Source organism: Diadema antillarum, unplaced genomic scaffold, assembly GCF_040938485.1.
Source record: "Diadema antillarum isolate AM-2024a unplaced genomic scaffold, OU_Dant_1.0 seq00002153_RagTag, whole genome shotgun sequence".
Lineage (NCBI taxonomy): Eukaryota > Metazoa > Echinodermata > Echinoidea > Diadematoida > Diadematidae > Diadema > Diadema antillarum.
Window position 1 is genome coordinate 73004 of NW_027272792.1, and position 19369 is coordinate 92372.

General features: G+C 38.3%; 1 protein-coding gene across 1 annotated transcript; it reads right to left on the bottom strand.

Annotated features, from left to right (window-relative positions):
• Positions 1 to 8798: 8798 nt before the first annotated feature.
• Positions 8799 to 18826, bottom strand: LOC139714062 (uncharacterized protein C19orf47-like). The gene is made up of 7 exons (XM_071625790.1): positions 18765 to 18826; positions 15815 to 16017; positions 15236 to 15314; positions 14330 to 14446; positions 12836 to 13045; positions 11365 to 11450; positions 8799 to 10331 (listed from the first exon to the last, which is right to left on the bottom strand). Exons 1-7 carry the CDS (start codon positions 18778 to 18780, stop codon positions 9315 to 9317), a joined length of 1728 nt encoding a protein of 575 aa, XP_071481891.1. The 5' UTR covers positions 18781 to 18826; the 3' UTR covers positions 8799 to 9314.
• Positions 18827 to 19369: the final 543 nt, after the last annotated feature.

The window sequence follows — 19369 nt, forward strand, 5'->3', positions numbered from 1 at the left end:
TATCAGAGTCACAGGTGGAAATGAGATGAATGAAAAATCAACCTGTCATGTTACATACTTCTATTTTTTGAGATATGCCACTTTAGTAGTAATGCCAGTTGTGGAATAGCCACCAGGGGCTTTTGCAATAGTGGCCAAATGAACATATTGATGGTTGACTTACTGCTGTATATTCCACATATTTTGTGAGTATGATATTTTGCAAAGTGGGACATGTGAAACAATTTCATGAGTGCCTGAATGAAAAAAGAGTATCATCCCTTTGAAGGAAAAAGGTTTGTGAGTTTCCCTACCTTGGACACTGTTGTACAGCGCATTGTGTTTCGCAAGTATCAGCCAACTCACAAATTTCCAAAAATTAAAACCCCGCTACCAGATATACCGTGTGTACAGTAATCACAAAGCAGTGACCAGTATGAGACCAAATGTTTTGTCCCGTCTCATTGGTCCATTATGGTCACTCTGCAGTCCTGCGTTTGGAACGATTAGCATGTAAAAGACGCATGAGAGAGAGAAAAAAAATGCAAATTCATGAAATTCTTTCATTGAGATGTTTTAAATGCAACTGATTGACAAATTGCCCTTCATCAATGTGCTTATTTACGTCGATATAGGGCAATTTGTCAATCAGTTGCACACACACACAAAAATGCAGTTGAGGCCTATTCAAAGGACATAAAGGCATGAATGCAAGCTGCTGAATGGATTTTGTCAAGGTTAGCCACTGCTAATTAAGTCCATCAGTCATATCTATGTTTAACTTTTAAAAAAAAATTAGGTGTCATAATATGAAGACACATTCAAATGAGAATGATATGCGCATATCAATTTTTAAGGGTCAGTAATAAGCACAAATAATGACCATGAATACATGTTCCAATTCATTTTATTTTTATATGCAAGAAAAGTGTAAGTATTTCTGCTAGGTTTGTCAGCAAATTGTCTGTTTGTGTGCCCAAACTTTTTTCTTGTTGATCTGTGTATGTGTGCAGAGAAAAAAAAAAGCAATACACAAAATTATTTAGGTAGTCTATAAATTGTCTTGTCTTCAACATTCCAGAATAACATGATCTTGAACATATTTTTGTAGGAGCTATGGTAATTGCTAAATACCACAACAACTGTGATAGAAAAAGCAATACAAGTGTACCAGTGTCAAAAGTGTCGAGAGTCGAATGAGCGTTGAAAATTGTTTACATTTCTTGAATCATTTTGATAAATGTGCATTCAACAAGGACATGTAAAGATTCAACAAGGACATGTAAAGATGAGATATCTGTGCCAACTACGTTTGCCTGTCCTGTGTCGTGGAATCAGTTGAACATAGTCCCACTCATGCCTGTTCGTCGGTGTGCTTTGTTTGTAGGAATGTAAGCATTGTGAAAATCATATGAGTGTGAATTAGTACGCATGATGGCTGGATAAATAAGCTTTTTAAGTATAGGCTTTCTTGAAGCTGTGAGTGCTTTGTACTTCATTCATTGTGAATCCCAAGCCATATGAAACAAGCAATCATACACTGCACCAATCAAACAGCAGGATTTGCAAAACAACTGTATCCCATGATAACCCACGATGCATCAGCTCAGTTGCCCAGTTTGCTGTCTCCCGTCTTGCCATATCTGGGCAACCTTTTCATTAACGTCCTTGAACCACTGATGCCTATATATGCATATTAAAGATGTTTGCATATTCAAAGACATGCATATTGGGGAGAGTGAAGTTCTGTATTAAACAATCAAAGTTTTGGGACCCACATTTCTCTATGGATGGCAGCCCCGCATTGCCCGTTCCTGCCAATTGCCTCAAGAGTTTTATGCGAGTGTTTTGCTGATTGCATTTTGATGTGGATTGTGTTAATCTGGCAGTGAGAACCAAGTGGGGTTTATGCAGACTTCCTTTTTGATCAATTTCAGTTCGTAAATTGCATCGTAGTTGTACTATTAGACAGAAATATTAATGTGAATTTTTCTTAATTTTGTTAGTGTATCATGAAAATATGATATGTTTTATTATGGAATTGTCATTGCGAGGTGACCCGCCCCAATTGTTGGCGAACACTACTGCTTTTGAGGAAAGAGAGAGAGAAAAAAAAAATATGTGAAATTTTGAAGTCAAATGGCATACAAATTTATGTGTATGATATAATGTCTCGCCTAATTGTGTGAGAAAATATGATGGACATATTTGCAATATCTTTGATACTGGTATTGCATCTTCAGTATACGCATGTAGCGCATTACTCCTGTTCATTGGAAGCATTCTTCATCCATCTAGACATGTTGTTTTGCCAAATTGAGAGTTGATCTGCTTTGTATAATCATGATTTTAGTGTCAGAGCATATGCCAGGGGATCAAACATTGATATGGCATAGCTTCTGTGGACATTTGTTATACTTTATTTTCATTTGTTCATTTGTTTGTAAAAGTTAAGATGAAATTCTAATTCAGATTTGATTCAGTTGTTGTGTCATATGGATGTATAGTACTGGCTTGTGTTGCAAATTTTTGAAAAAACATCCTGACGACTCAGCTCACTGGAAGGTACAGAAGGCTGAGAAATATGTCACTAACCATTCTATCGCTATATCTGTGTTGTTTGCTTCAATGAATCTTAATGAAGAATGGTGGGTTGTCAGTGAACAGCTCGTCGTGAATTATAATCAAGGTCAAAGTCACAAGATAAAAATGTCCCCACAGGAATGATCAAAGTATGGTTTGACCAGCTTTGGGAAAAACGTACAAAGTATGTAACCTGATTTACAACTTCATGCCAACTTTATCTCTTCAACTCCAATGTTTGTATGTCCCTTGACCCACCACATCTCAGGCATGTGTTTGCCTGTATATCTATTCGGAACAAATTTCTTTCCCCCTCCCCTCCCCATCTGCACAAAGGTGTACCAGGGAGGTGTGAGAGAGAACATACCGAGAAGATATTACTAGATTATAAGATACATTGTACATGGTGTTATGTTTGGACAAAAATCAGATGCAAAATTTGTTGAATTTGATATTGAATGTGATAACAATTTCATTGGTTAAAAGTAATCTATCATTACTAGTTGTTTTTAGGAGTTTCTATAGTATGCGATCATTGGAAGTCAATTATGGCTTTATCATGTCTTTTCTTTGTGACGTAATGGCTGGTCCACCAAATTTTATGTAAGGATATGTATTGATTGCATAGTCTTTTAATTAGCAAGTAGTGTCTGCTGTTTGTTTTGTTTTTTTGTTTTTTGTTTTCAGTAAAAATACAATGTGCATCTCGAAATGGGTCATATGGCTTTGATAGGGGGATTTTCTTTGCCAAGGCTGTGGTCATCTTGTGCGACTTAGCTTCTAGCTATACTACTTGGTCACATAAAGTCATGTGCTAAATCACAACAAAAATGTTGTTCTGTCATGTTCTATTTCATTCATGATGTTGCAAATATTCCACTACAGAATGTGCTATATTGCATTAATGGTAAACTAGCAGTATGATATTGTTCCTCTGTTATTTCATTATATTGAAATTACCTTGGATTTTGATGTGAAACAGGCAAAGGAGTTTTAATTCAGTTTTCTTGTCAGCATGACTGTATCTATTTTGTCTAGTATACCAGTAAGCGTTTCTTCCCATGATGAAAACATTACATGTGATTTAAGTACTTGTGTCTATTTGAACATTTCTATTCATGTTTTGTCCTCACTGATATTTGCACCATGTTACTCTTAATTCCACACGCAGGCTGCCGTGTTCATGTCGAAAATACTTTTTCTGTGAGTCCGATTTTAGAAATTGTGATTGTTGAATTTTTTTAATATATCTGTATTTTTGATAAGTATATTCCATAATCTGACATTTAAAAGAGCTCTTGATTTTAGAATTCAGTGCAAAGCAATCTATCTTTGTTTATGTGGTCACTTTGTTAGTCTTGTTTATTTTAGAGTATCATAACAAAATTTAATGACAATTTGCCTGCATGTATTTACTGTAAGTTTTCATCATGCAAATATAGAAGCATTACCCTTGATGAATAAAGCTCATTCATTTTTATATTCAGGCATGAGTTTGTGGAGTTGATGCACTGTAGCCTTTGCAAGTTTGGAGTTTAGTGACCAAGGCAATTATGTTGTATAAGATTTTTGAGAGTGATGGCACAGTGGAAAGGCAATTCTAACAGATTTTTACTTTGATATTTGCATGTGTTAAACTGGTATGCCAGTGTGTATGTTGGAGGTAAAGATCAACAGGTGCAGTCAGACTGGCAAAAGATTTAGAAGTTTGAGATCGCAATCTTCAAGTGTGACTGCTAGAAACTGAAACTTCGCAATCTTACCCACTTCTCTATCTCTTGCCAGACTGACTGCGCCAAATGAACAAATACGTGTCATGATTTCCTAGCAGGTTGATAACTGTAATCTTCGAGTGACAGCAACATCTACAGGATAGTCACTTCTCTCTCATTTAACACCTGTTTGATAGCTACGCAGTCCCGTTTTGGTAATTTCTTATCCATCGTCTTTAACAGCACATTTACTTGTCTTAGATATAGCACTCTCTTTTAAATCAAAGCCAATTTCTAACAAAGCTCATAAATAAGTTAGAATAGTACTTGATGTATGATTACACACATATATATATATATATATATATATATATATATATATATATATATATATATATATATATATATATACAATTTCTTCTAACAAGCCAAGTGTTTTTGTGAGTCTCCTTAAAGTCACTTGATTGCTTTGATTTACTTTGTAACTTTGTGTGGTGCATTCCTTTCACCTAAAAGTGACATTGACTGGTTGTATTTGACACAAAATACAGGCGCAACAAAAGACAGCGTTACAATACGTGATTGCCACACTGGTGCAGGTACCATGAGATGAAGGTTGTAATAGTCTGTACACCATTGTAACACTGATACAGGTACTAGTGTACCATGAGATGAAAGGTATGATATTCTCTACACCATTAATTGTAACACCAGTACAGATACAAGTGTACCACGAGATGAAGGGTGTAATAGTCTGTACTATCTGGTTATACTTTAATATACATGTTCAAGAGTACCATGAGATGAAGAATGTAATAGTCTGTACACTATTGTAACACTAATACAGGTACAAGTGTATCATGAGATGAAGGGTGTAATAGTCTGTATACCATTGTAACACTAATACAGGTTCAAGAGTACCACGAGATGAAGGGTGTAATAGTCTGTCATTGTAACACTAATACAGGTTCAAGAGTACCATGAGATGAAGGATGTAATAGTCTGTACACCATTGTAACACTAATACAGGTACAAGTGTATCATGAGATGAAGGGTGTAATAGTCTGTACACCATTGTAACACTAATACAGGTTCAAGAGTACCATGAGATGAAGGATGGAATAGTCTGTACACTAGTGTAACACTAATATAGATACAAGTGTATCATGAGATGAAGGGTGTGTAGTCTATATATTATTGTAGTACTGGTACAGATACTCATAAAATGGGGTGCGACATGTTGTGTACTCAAGATGTTTTCACTGTATGCTTCTTAAAGTTACAGATCTGTTTTTCTCTTTTTTATTCTGTTTTTAATTTTTGCTTTGATTTGTTTGTTTTTTTTTTTCCTGGAAGCCCTGGAAGGATCGGTTATAACCCTACTACTGTAGAAGTGGATTTTTTCGTGGGACTAATTTTTTTGCGCTTTGCCGGGTCAGAAGAGTTTCGCCTGTTTTTAATTCCGCGGAATCAAGACATCATGCACAGGAACGTATGACAGGCAAAAATATTCGCGTGCTTTTATTTTCGCGCTAGTTTGTGGTTGCGCGAAATGCACGAAAATTTCAACGCCGCGAAAATGTCCACTTTTACAGTAATCCTTATCTTTAGCACTGGCCATTGCATGAAACCCTTTCATCCGTAACAGAAAGGGTCTGTGCAGCTGACCTCATGGCCAAGCTGTTGAGAATGAGCATACTTTCAATAGTGCACTACATGAATTTCAGCTATGTGTACTATGTGCATTGATATCTTAAAAGTAAAAAAAAAAGTAGATAAAACACCAATACTTTGAGATTGCACAGTGACATATGCCTTATTGGTCTCATGCATCATTGTAACAAGCATGTTGATGTGAGGATCACACTTTTCAATAAATGAAATAATATCTTTTACTACAGTAACATCAAAACTGTTTCTTGGGGTCTTCTGTTCCTGTCAAATACCAAAAGAGAAGTTGGTTTTTTTTAGGATCTTGGGTTTACCCAATGCAGACGTTAAATCATGCCTCCTTGTTATGGCTTTTGCCTGGTATTTTATTTTTGCCATGTAGATGTCATCTCAATGACACATGTTCATTTCTTTTATACACAGCTATGTGTGCACTGGATGTAACACTTATTAGAGTTAGTACAGAGTACCAAAGTGATGATATCCGAATCATCTGTTTATACTGCTTTGTTGGAATCAGATGTGAGCATGGTGAGCATCAGGCCAGGTGAGGTTGTTTGGAACCAGTTTCCATGGCGATAAATGGTGATAACATCACACTTTGTTACTCTATTCTTCTATGCTTCAAAAACATGTTTTTGTGTGTGTGAGTGTGTGTGTGTGTGTGTGTGTGTGTGTGTGTGTTTGACTGTCATTGCAAGTGTTGGGATATCATGACAAGCATGCATACATATTGTACAGTACATGTATTTTATGTTTTTGCTAAAGACAGTGTACTGTAAAACGAGGAATGTTCCCGTGCATTTTGATTTCGCAAATTTCACGAGCCAAGATTCGCGAAATTCAAATGCACACAGAAGCTGGTGTTTATTCAAGGGTAGCCGAGTCTGAAAAGGCACCTCGGCTAAATAAGACCGAAGTGAGGGAAACGGTTCCCTTGTCAGTGACGATGTACGATTACACAATCATTGTCTGAATGTACTCATTAAGATGCACGTAATCAGGTGGCGGTGGTGTAGATTGGATCACAGACAGACTTCTGTTCATAGACCATTAATGTATACATAGTAGGTCCTACGTGTCCTAGCTTTTTTATGTGTCAGATTTTTCCCAAAATTTTAGTTCATCTATTTCACTGATCTTTCTGTTTTCATACAAAGTAACATAACATCGGGATGAAATGTCCCTTTCATGAAAGTGTTTTAGATATTTTCTTATTTCAGTTTAGTTCTTGATTTTCAGCTTATTTTTCAACAGCAACTTGTATGTGATACAACAGGAAATGAGGTACAGGCTAGTTAGGCAAGATATATCCCAAGGAATTACCTCAAATGAAATTTCCCAAACACATGTAGAAAGACAAAAGAGCTTTTTGACAATGATTTGAGGCAAGGGTGTGCCTGATGTATTTGTATTTGAGTTGATGTTCAGTCCATTTCAAGTCTATTCTGTGAGAAAAAATAAATAAATCAGAATCCTCAGCTTCTCAAAACTATTCATCCCAGAATTACATTTCCTATTGTGACTTCATTGTAAAAAAAAAAGAAAAAGAAAAAAAAAAAGGAAACCTTGCTAAAGAGTACATGTACATAGTAATGATGTTGCTAATTTAAAGCCTTGACATACTTAGGGGGAAAACATCACATCTTTCCTTCCTCAGTCAAGCAAGGCAACATGACTCATGAAAGCAAGTATAAAGTCAAGGCAAGAATTTGCTGACCATCAAATTATTATGATTGAGTGGACACCTTTTTTAATGAATATTTGATGACAGTACTTTTCAACTTACGTTGGCTACATCAAGTTGTCATGATTTTAACATTATTCAAGCATTAAGTAAATTACTGTTAGGTAAGGGATGATGGTATTGTGACCATTTGTTAACTATTATAAAAAGAGACTCAGAAAACAATGAGATGACATTGGAATGTCAAAAACTTTTGTTTGTTTGTTTCCCCCTACTATGCTGCAAAAATTTTGGACTGCTTTTGTTTCACCATGAGCAGCACAATGTAACTTTCTTCTTGGCATAAATTCCCCTTAATATCCAGAGTAAAAACCTTTTGAATATGTGTACACATACGTTAAGAGTATACTGTGAGGCAGAAGCATTTTGGCTTTTTTTTTTTTTTTAAGGAAGCCATCTGATATGCATATCCCTGGGTATGAATACGCACATGCTTTGAATTATATCATTCCTGAGAACACAGACACCAAGCTAGCAGAAAAACCTTAAAAGTATCCACATTAGTAATCTGTCAATGACTAGTACAGTGACAATACAAATATTCCCCCTCCCCCATCAAGGTATTTTACATAGCAATGATGATAATGTGCCATCAAGAGTATGGAAATAAAAGCCCGAAGACTGTGATAAGCAAGGACTAAAAACCACATGGGAATCATAAATATATATGCAACAAGTGATATATCTCATTCATTGTTTTCACAGACCTTTTCATTCCTTTACTCCTCAAAATCAATGTTTTCACTAATCCTACGGAAAATGACATCTCTTACAAATAAAGCAAACTTTAAAACAGAACTCAATATCTGTTTGTGTATTTTGATTTACAATTGTCTTTTCTATGACATGAAATAGTCGTTAAATATTGCGTTTCATGCAAAGTCTGCATTAAAAATGCAATATAGAAATGTGGCAGGGTCTCCAATGGATGCCTGTCATGGCAGTACACTGTACACTAACAAAATGCACTGTCACACCAAGGGTGTAAAATATATCTGCAGCTTATCACTTTAAAACTAAAATATGAGACCACTGCAAATTCAAATACTAGTATGTTTCGAAAAAAGAGAGGTTCATAAAGAAAAAAAAAAACACCTTACAATGCTATGAATTGTAATGGCTGATTTGCTCCAAATAGAGATTGATACAGAAAAATGCCATTTCATCTAAGAAACGTAAAAATGTGAATGCTGTAATACAAATGACTTCAAATGAGAGCAATACATAACATACATAAATATTCCATCTGAAATATACAATGCTACAAGACAAATTTATACACATGCAAAAATTAGAACTGCAATGGCAATATTACGTGATCAAAAAAAACCCAAAGTAATATGTCTGTCAAATTAACAGGAGATATGCACAAAGATCTGGGAGACCAGCAATTGAAACAAAAATTCTCTTCGATTGGCAAAGCTTCAAATTCTTGTGGGTCATTACATCATATTTTCATGTACATATGAGTGCAGAAATTTTAAAAACCAGTCTCTACCAATTCCAAGAATGTAAGCAGAGAACGATGATTCATAAACTGATTACCTATATTCACTGTATTTTTTTCCAATTCACATATTTTTCTTGTTGATAACAATTTTTGCTAAGGCACATGTCAAGTCTTAAGATCCCAGTCTGCTAAAGACGTTTGTCTTGGATGGTCCACCAGCTGCAGCTGTTGTTGGCATCTTCTTTAAAGCGCCACCTCCGAGGGTCACTGTCACACTTGGAGTGGTGGAGGACACTTCTGCCTTCATGACTCCCAGTCTGTCTTGGACACTTGATTTCTTTGTCGGAATTGACGAGGCCATGGGCGACGTGCCCAGCCTCTTCAGGAGCCTCGACCCTTCTGTGGGAGTGGCGCCAGATCCAACTCTAGGACTTGGCGCAACTTTTTGAGGTGTCTGTAGTGTAAGCCTGTTCTTCATGGAGCCCGGCCGCCCACCTAGGGTTACAGTCACCGTTTGTTTCATGGTGCTGGTTTCTTGTGCCAGGCTGCTGCTAGCCGTAGCTGCGGCGGGTGCACCCAGCCTGACCTGCATCGATCGCTTTATGGCAGGCTTTCCCGTGCCAGCAGAGGTGGTTCCTTTGCCAGAGACTGCAAGGTCACTGCTGCCAAGCCGATCAAGCACCTTGGACTTGACACCAACAGCATCCATGTGAGTTGTTGTGGAGACCTCCGCTTTCTGCACCCCAAGCCGGTCCATCACAGTTTGCTTTGGGGTACCCATATTCAGCCTCTTTGCACCACCTATTGTCACAGTTACTTTCTGCTTGGTACCGACTGCAGTTCCCATGGCACCTTTTGTCTTGTTGACAGGTGCGCCCAACCTTGCCATGAGACTCTGAGGTGGGCTGCCAATACTACTGGCACCTGGTGTACTGCTCTTTGTCCTTGACTTCAGGGTTACAGCAGGACTTGGCGCCGACTTCCGCGGAGCACCAAGGGTGACCTTCACTGACGTAGGTTTGACCAGTTTGGCTGTGGACGTCTTCAGCATGGTGGTCTGAGCGTCTGGTGACGACAGGGTCTTCAAAACACCCTGGTACTCCACCACTGACCCGCCATCACTGCCATCGGAAAGACTGCGTTGCCGTTGACCTCCCAGTCGGTTGAAAACAGAGGGGGAACTGGCAGCCTGATTGTGAGATTAAAGCATTACTTAAAGGGTGTGTACAGTTCTGGTCGAGGTGAGAATTTAGCTTTTAACGTTTTGCGAGATATTCAGAAACCACTCTATGAGATGTCAAAGATCATGCAATTCTAAGGGGTATCAAAAGTTTATTTGATGATAATCGGTTTTGAAATGGCTGAGATATCCAAAAACAAGGTGAAACAAAGAGATCCTAATAAAGTTGTGGCATGTCGCCTTTTATTATTAGCACTTTTTTTTAATATCTCAGCCATTTGAAAACCAATTTTCATCAAATAAGCGTTGAATCCTACTTAAAATTACATGCTCCTTCATATTTCAAAAGAGGCTTTTCATTATCTCACTTAGGAATGGTCAAAACATGAATCCCTACCTCAACCAGTACTGTACAGTCCCTTTAAGAGACCTTCCTGAAATTATAATGAGCACAAGCCCATCAGATATAAACAATGAAAGTCATCAGATTTATTTTTTGATTGATGACATACCAACACAACTGAATGAGACAAGATAGTGAATTTCTTTCCTCCATCATTGCTCAAAAGTGAAATTACATACTATGATCATGGTCTTGTTTTCTTTGTCGGAACGGTGCAACAGTGAGGTATATAAACAAGTACTGCAATGTTATAGCAAGTAGCAAGCATGTTAACAGGAAGAAGAGTAGAGATACAACCATTATTTTTGCACATCACTGCCATGTTGATAGAAATGACACAGAAAAATCTCTAATAATCAACACTATTGTTTACGATTTTTGCCTGCACTGATGGTATATGCTATGTAAACATGAACTTGCAAATGCCTGATGGGTCTTAAACTTATTTTCTAGTGATATAAGGTACTCTTTGCCAATCAAACATATTCTGTGTCTATTGTATTAAAAAAAAAAATTGTCTGCAAAGGATAATCTTTACCACATTTTAAGATCAGTACATTGATATTTCTTACCCCTCCCTCCATACTTTGCTTTGTATGACTGACAGAAATGATGCACTAGGGATGATGAAGCTCTTACCTGCTTTGAAGTCGATTGTGTGGGTGTGGGACTGTTTCCTGAGCCCAGCCGTGCAAACACTGAGGATTTCTTCTCATCAACAGACCCTGGTCAATGGAGAAAAAGAAAGAAAAACATCAAAATCATATTCACGGCATGACAATGAAAAAAAGAAAAAAAAAAGTATAAGGTCTATTCCGTACCAAGTTGCTCACTCATGGGTCAAACAGAACAGTGGTTTCACACTATATTAAACCATTACAGAAATGCACACAAAAGAGACATTCCTTAAATAAACTGCAAAAGACAATGGGAGGTTACTCATAAGACTGAGTAGAAAGCACAGAAGTATCAGCTGTACTGGTTTTTCTTTGATGACTGGTTTATGCATCTCAAATGAAGTACTACACATGCCACAAAACAATCCACAATTTGATGCCTAAATGTATTTGTAACCATTTAAAGTGGAATGAATAAATAACCTACCTGCTGGTGACATTAAGTTTGATAACTATGCACAAAAGGATATCAAATGAATGCAACTGCCTCATATTTTATACGTATGTTTGGTTAAATCACACTGTAATCACTGTCATTTAATCACTGTAATTCAGTCACTGTCATTCATCAGTTATAATATTGTCATAATCAGGATATGCTGTATCAATTTAAAAAAAAAAAATCATGAGAAAGATAGAGAGAGAGTGGGATAACAGTACTAGTAACCTTTTCTTTCATCATTGCCATCATCTTACCCATTATCATCATTAACATCATCTTAATCATCATTTCATAAATATTGTTATGATCAGTATCATCATCTTGAACACTAGTAGTGGTGGTAGCAGTGGTTAAAGTATTTTCATTATTGCAGTCACTTTAAAGGAGACCTCCAGATGATTTTTAGATTTTCACATTTGAACAACTATAAATTAGTAATAATGAGGACAGAGTTTCAGAATTTGTGATAATTGGGATGAAGAATAAGAATAATTTCAACATTTAGAACAAATTGCAATGAACAAGGATGATGACATGGCAGAGTCACCATAAGAATGCATGAGTTGGGTCTCAAGGAAGCAGAACAAAAGAAGAAGGCATGCATAAATTATACACAGGTGAACTCGCAAGCAAGCGGTATTGTAATGGAATTACACTGCTACATTTCTGAAATATGTGAACCTCCTATGTCATCATCCTTGTTCAGTGTAATTTGTTTAAGGTTTTTCAAAGTATTGTTTTTCTGCTTAAGAACAACAATAAATTCCACAAATCTATACATGGAGTTGTTGATTTATGTACTACATGATGTGAAATTATGAAAATTGTCTGGAATGTCCCTTTAACTACTTCCATTGCCGCTTCCTACTGTTACAACCAAGATCATGATCATCATTGGCATCGGTATCATCATCATCATCATCATCATCATCATCATCATCATCATCATCATCATCCTCAACACCAACATCAGTGCCGACACCATCATCACCTTGGATGCCCTGCGGTGGTGTTTGTGGCTGCGGCAGCTGCTCATGCTGCTGCTGGCGCTTCTGCTCCAGAATCTTCTGCGTCCTGGGCGTGCTGCCCTTGGGCATGCTGACGATGTACTTGCCCTCCTCCTCTGGCTTCACCATGCGGGGTCGCTTGATGGGCACAACCTCGGCAGTGTCTGCCAGCCCCACGGCCCCCTTCTTGGCTCCTGTTTGCGGGCAAAGCGGGAAATCAACCCATCAAGTCCTGGGGCAGGGGGGGGGGGGGAGGGGATTTTGCTGCAGGATTTCTTATCCTATCATCATTCAATTAGCACCTATGAATTTCATTGCATTACTTTCTACAAATAAAATATCAGATGGTATTGGTACAATACACGCAATCTAGACATAATCAGGAAGAAATATAATACACAAAGTTTGCTAAATTGAGAGAGAAACAGGCAGTCAAGCCTTCCAAAATGTGTTTCCAATCTAAGAATCAATTATGAATTTAGCAACAAAAGAGAATCTTGATATTTATTTGATATGTACAACAAAGATCTCAGACAAGAAAATTCTTCACTTTAGCTCAATTCGCACTAACAAGGAATATAAAAATTGTGATAAAAGTTATAAGGCCTAACCACAGAACTGTTTTCTGGGACTTTGTGGTCCAAATTCACAAAGGTAGTTTAAATTTAGTCCATGGATTGTGTCGTTTTTTTGTTTTGTTTTTACACTGCCAAAATCAACACGACTAATCATAGTGTACACTAGCAGACATAAAACAATGAGCACTTGCTGACACAAACACATGAAAGGTATGCCTATTTAGTGATTGTTTTAGTCCATGGACTTAATTTTAAACACAGATTTGATTTAAACTATGGTACCTTTGTGAAATTTGGGCCAATGGGTTTTAATGAAGTGTTTTCCAATCACTTCACTCAAGCTTGGATGTTATAGGACTCACATTTAGCAGATGCATTTTGACTGATCACTTTAGATGTGATAAGATTAACAAGTATAGCACTCTCCAATCTCTTCACTCAAGCTTTGATGTTATGGGATTCCCATTCAGTAGATGCATTTTGACTGATTGCTTTAGGTGTGACAAGTTTAACAAGTATAGTTTCCTACAGGTTGTATTAGATAACTTCATTATTTGTATTTGATCGTTTTGTGTGTGCGTGTGTGTGTTGCAAGATGGTAAAAGTAGAATAGAGGATATATACTGCTGTGATGTTCCCATTTTCAAAGAAAGCTGAACGTACCTTCTTGGGAGATACAACTACCACAGTACTTTGTCTACACCTGATTAAAGAGATGAAAAGAGTAACTGGTACGTCCATCCTTACCAACTGTCACATCACTCAATAATGTGACAATAATGTAATACGACTTGACAGATTTTACAATTTGCATGCTCCTTGAAATTATTATAAATAAATAATCAACATGCATAATAAACCTCAGGAAATCACTCTCTTTTTCTGTATTTTTGTATTCACCTCCTGTTGGCACTGCTCCAAGTCTCACTGCCATTGAAGGCGAGACTGTGACCTTTGAACTGCTACTTTCCATGATGCCTTCTTTCCTCATGTAATGTTCCAGCATTCTGCTACCAGCTGTGAACAGTAAATGCATCAGCTTGTCACTTACAGTACATGACATCCAATACACATTTATACAGTATTATATGAATAAAATTACTGACAGTATTGGAAACAGTGAAATATGGGGTTTTATTTTCAATGAAATATCCAACAACCAGCAATGAAAATAGGTGTTTTGGGGGTTTTATTTAATGAAACAAGAGCAAAACTGACAGTAAAGTTGCCACCATTCTAACATCACCTAATGACAGTTTCTCATGGCATAAAGACAATACGGTACTTTATATGCCATGGTATTTTGTGAGTTAATTCTGTGAAATGGGTCTTAATGATAATTTACATGAGTGGTTGAATTCATCTTCAAGAGCAGACCCACAAGGAGCAAATGAGAAAGAAGTATCATCCATTTTCAATGAAAAGGTTAATGATTTTCCACATTGGAGACAACAAAACAGCTGATTTGTGTTATGTCTGGCAATATTTTGTGAGATTTAATTTCATTAATATCTATTTGCAAACATTAAAACAGCGAGAATCATACAGTGTATATACATTACATTGACTTTAAAAAATTACCCTGGAAAATTGCTATTCGTACTTCTTAGCCTAGCCAATAAACAACTGACTTTCATCTCATTTATGTCCTCTTTATCCACAGCAAGTCAGCACACATACAGCATATTTCGGACTTCAAAACTTGCGACCTACAAATCTTCTGACTCAAAAGTCATCTAACGCAATTAAGGAAATCTTTTATACAGAAGTAATGAATCAGTCAATGTGATTTCACATTCTTCTTACGTGTCGTCTGTCGCTTTACTGCCACCTTTGCATCCGGATCAGTGGAGAGTGATGTAATGGCAGGCTTCTCGTTCTCATACTGAAGTAGAAATAAAATATGACAAATCACATAAAGCATATCCATGCATATACATGTGCATGAAATTACCTGCTGCATATATGCTATAAAAGATTTTCTCCTCTTCTTTTCTATGCCCCTGTCCTTCACTTCTGAAAATGTTTCATTACCAGCGTTTGGCACTAACAGAAACAAACAATTTTGATGTCAGCAAGATTCTCATCAAATGTCATTAGTAAAAATGCTTTGGGGCCTGAGAGAGTCAGTACTGTAAATCCCTCCAATGCTGGATTTTGTGACCTTTCGATCAGGAGCAACTGTTCAAACCGAAATAGCATACTGTCACATTCATTTCAGTCTACTATCATGGAACAGATGAAAAAGCCTCAGATGCAATGTAAGGGGTACATATATTCTATAAGAAAGTTATGAGATGCAAATTCTATGTAAGGGGTACATGCTCTACAAGAAAGTTATAATATTATTTCCCCATCAGTCTGTCCCCGTTCACAATTACTTACCATCACGTGAGCTGTCTTTGCATACTTGAGGATGGCAATGACGTCTCCCATGATCCCAATGCCCATCTCCTTGAGGTACTCTTTGGTCAGGTCCATCAGCATACTCTTTTGGATGCGGTTATCCAGGAACACCATGGCATACTTGGCAGCGGGACCTGGGGGAATGCCAGCCGCTGTGAAAAACCTGATCCACTCTGACATTTCTGTGGAAGCACGAAGCAAGAGCAGCATGAGCAGAAAATTGGGCAACCAGTAGTAATATTTCAACATTAATATACTTTTTGACATGTAACTCAACAAATGTTGTAGACTGACTAGGGCCCCATTTCATAAATAAAGGCAGTGTATACAACCACACGCGTGTGTCTTTACCATCCAGCCACACGAGTGTGGTTGTAGCCGTGGCCCAAGTCGCTGGATACAGCCACACTCGTGTGTATAAATGTACAGTGTGTACATATCATATCCACACACACACGGAGAAGCTGAACGCCGTGCGTGTCAAGCACATGAACACCACACAACCAGCTTGCTCTCAAAGCAATGAAAGTAACCTCATTTTCATACCTTCTTATATTGTTTTCTTACAAATATTTTTTTTTTCGCTCCGTTCTAATCGTGTTTGCTTGATACGGTGGGTTTAGAATTAATAGCAAAGTTACAACTGCCGCTAAATTGGGGGACTTTGGATTGACATCTCTAGACTGCTGGTGGTAGGCCCTACATCGTGACTTTGGGTGCCAGCGATCGCTCAGCGCAGCGCAGCAGCAGCCTAGCGCTAGCCAGCGCAGTTATGCCGCCGCCCACACCAGCAGGGACTCGCACGCCGGCTGCCTGTGTACACTAGGTGCGCGATTTGTGACTACATACGAGTTACTGGAACTGAACGAAGGCGAAGTCTCAATAACGACGCAATGCATCATCAATCGTAAATCAAAGTGCAAAATCAATCGTAACTTTGCTATTGATTTTGAATTCATCTTATCAAATAAAGAAAATGAGAATTAAGTTCAAAGGTGCATAGTCCCGGTAGTGTAGAGGGCGCTGTTGATGATATTGCCGATCACTGTCAGCATTGATACGAAGATTACCGAAGTTGAGCTGTCATCAAGAGTAAAGTACGTAGGTGTTGCTAAGTAACGTTGCCTTCGTTGTCTTCTATTGCGCATCGCGCAGTCTGTAGTAATGCCAGGGTGCGTACATATGTGCTTGTTATTATGACATCACAAAAGAGGTTTGCTAAAGCTGTCATCCCCCTCAGCCGAATCATGAGCCGAACTGTGATCGGACCACTGACTACAGTGGATCGGACTTCTTCGGACTCGGGGAAGTGGGCCAAAGCGTAAGCGCTAAAGAGGAGTTGATAGCGTAGGTCTCTATAGGAAACTTGCGCCGTGCGCCCGCGTATGCATTTGACTAAAACACCGGGACCATGCATCTTTAAAATGAAAAAGTAAATTTGTCTAGATGGTGAAATAATATTAAATGAAATTAATCTAGGAGGTAGGTTCATCGCTTTGCACGCTGTGCGGCGGTCAGTGTCAGTGGTACATCATATCGCGTGTTGATGTGGCCATACACAGCTTGTTCCCCACTACCCTAACTGCGACCAGCAGCCCCAACGTACAACGTACAGTGTTGGGGATGCGCCGTTTTGGCCTCGATATTTTAATGTTGTACCAAACGGGTGCCGTTCCGGCGCTGTATTTCCTTAATTTTTCAACAAAAACTACTGGGAATACTTACATGGGTGGACTAAACCTAAATGATTCACATCGGCGACTGTTTGATGCATTTCATTGCTTATGATGCAGAAAATGCTGTCTTATAAGGCAAATATCTTCAGCTCACCGATGCTCACTAAAACTCACAATCACTTGCACATGCGCACACAATGCATTCAGTGCAGTGCATTGACAGCTGTATTACTCGCTACATGATGCATATTCACCGTGCGATGATGCATTATTCATATCCTTTTGCGTCCGTAACGTTGACGTCATTGTTTACGCATGCGTAGATGCGTACTGATGGATATACACGTTCAAAATAGCAGCAAAGCGCTCCACTAGGGCAGACCGCCTACTCCTAAAAAATGTGGAAAATTATTCAGTTTCCAGATAAATTGGTGAGAAGGACCAAGGCAATGGGGTAGTGTATATTTCATTTTATATTGTCACTGTGTTTATGATGGACATTTAGCCATGGTTTATTTGTGAAGTTGCCGTATATGTGGCAATAGGGAGTTGTTCGTGATTCTCACTTGAACGAAACTGCGGGGTAGCCGCCAGGACCCCGCCGCAGAGCGGCGGGTCTCCGGGGCTACCCACTACCCTATACTCAGTATAGAAACAGGGTCTACTGCAGTATACTAGCGGGGCCATAACTTCTACGTGTGTGTAGATATGTACATTACACACAAGTGTGGCTGTATCCAGTGACTTGGGCCACGGCTACAACCACATTCGTGTGGCTGGATGGTAAAGACACACGCGTGTGGTTGGACTTGTAATTTCATTGTATAAATTTACACTGCCACACGATGTTAGTAGGATGAGGGCAACTCTTGCTGGAATGGCAACTTCCATCCGCAACAGCCAATCAGGAAGCTGGATTCTTGTCATTACAATGACAATTGCCATTCCAGCAGGAGTTGCTAACAGTATCATAATTCATATCAACTTTCTTTTTTTTTATGAAATGGGGCCTAACTAGGATAACTGTTAGTGTTAGATCTACAGTGCAGTGACTGAATGATAACTTTGAAATAAACGTGTGGGACTGTACAAGGCGAGAGCTTCTCATCAATGATGAAGATCAATCCAGCTACTTCACAAGCTTAAAAACATCCCAAACCCCCCAAAAATAACAATCAGAGCTAAATTGGCATGAGCAAAGTAAATACGCCACCACTTATCATAAATGAAATATGACTGTACAGGAAGGTTACCTTTATTCGCCGACATTTTTGCCCCAAAAAACGTAGATTTCTCCCAAACATACGAAACGCTAACACGCATGAAACAGAAGATGGCGCTATTGAGAGATTTTTACTCCCACTGCTCCCGAGAGAGCGTGAGCAGTGAGATGACTTTCTCCCTCCCGTCTCCGCACAGGCTGCTGGTGGTGGTGTGGACTTGGAAGACCGTAAGAAAAGAGATTAGATGGTTGATGCCACATTCCGTGAGTCAGCCGGAATGATGAATTGGATTATGGCTCCCAGACTTTTTCCTCTCTTGATGTTTTATTCTTTTCGTTAAATTGTTGACTAAATGAAATGAGGTTTGAGGGCATGAAACTTCAACGATTCTGATATTTTAAATCTTTGTCTTCTTGAATTTTCATACAATATACATTGGGTTTTTTTAAGTTAATTTCAGACAGCTTTGTGTGAATTACCACAGTCTTCCAAACTCAAAGTAGTCACAGATTATCATAGACACGTATTATGTCTGTTTGTCCTTTATCCAGTACTGTGAGTAATGGACAAAAATGGATACCTCTTCTTTCATTCGTTTTCTTATTTTTTTTTAATCTGTTCTCATTCCGACATCG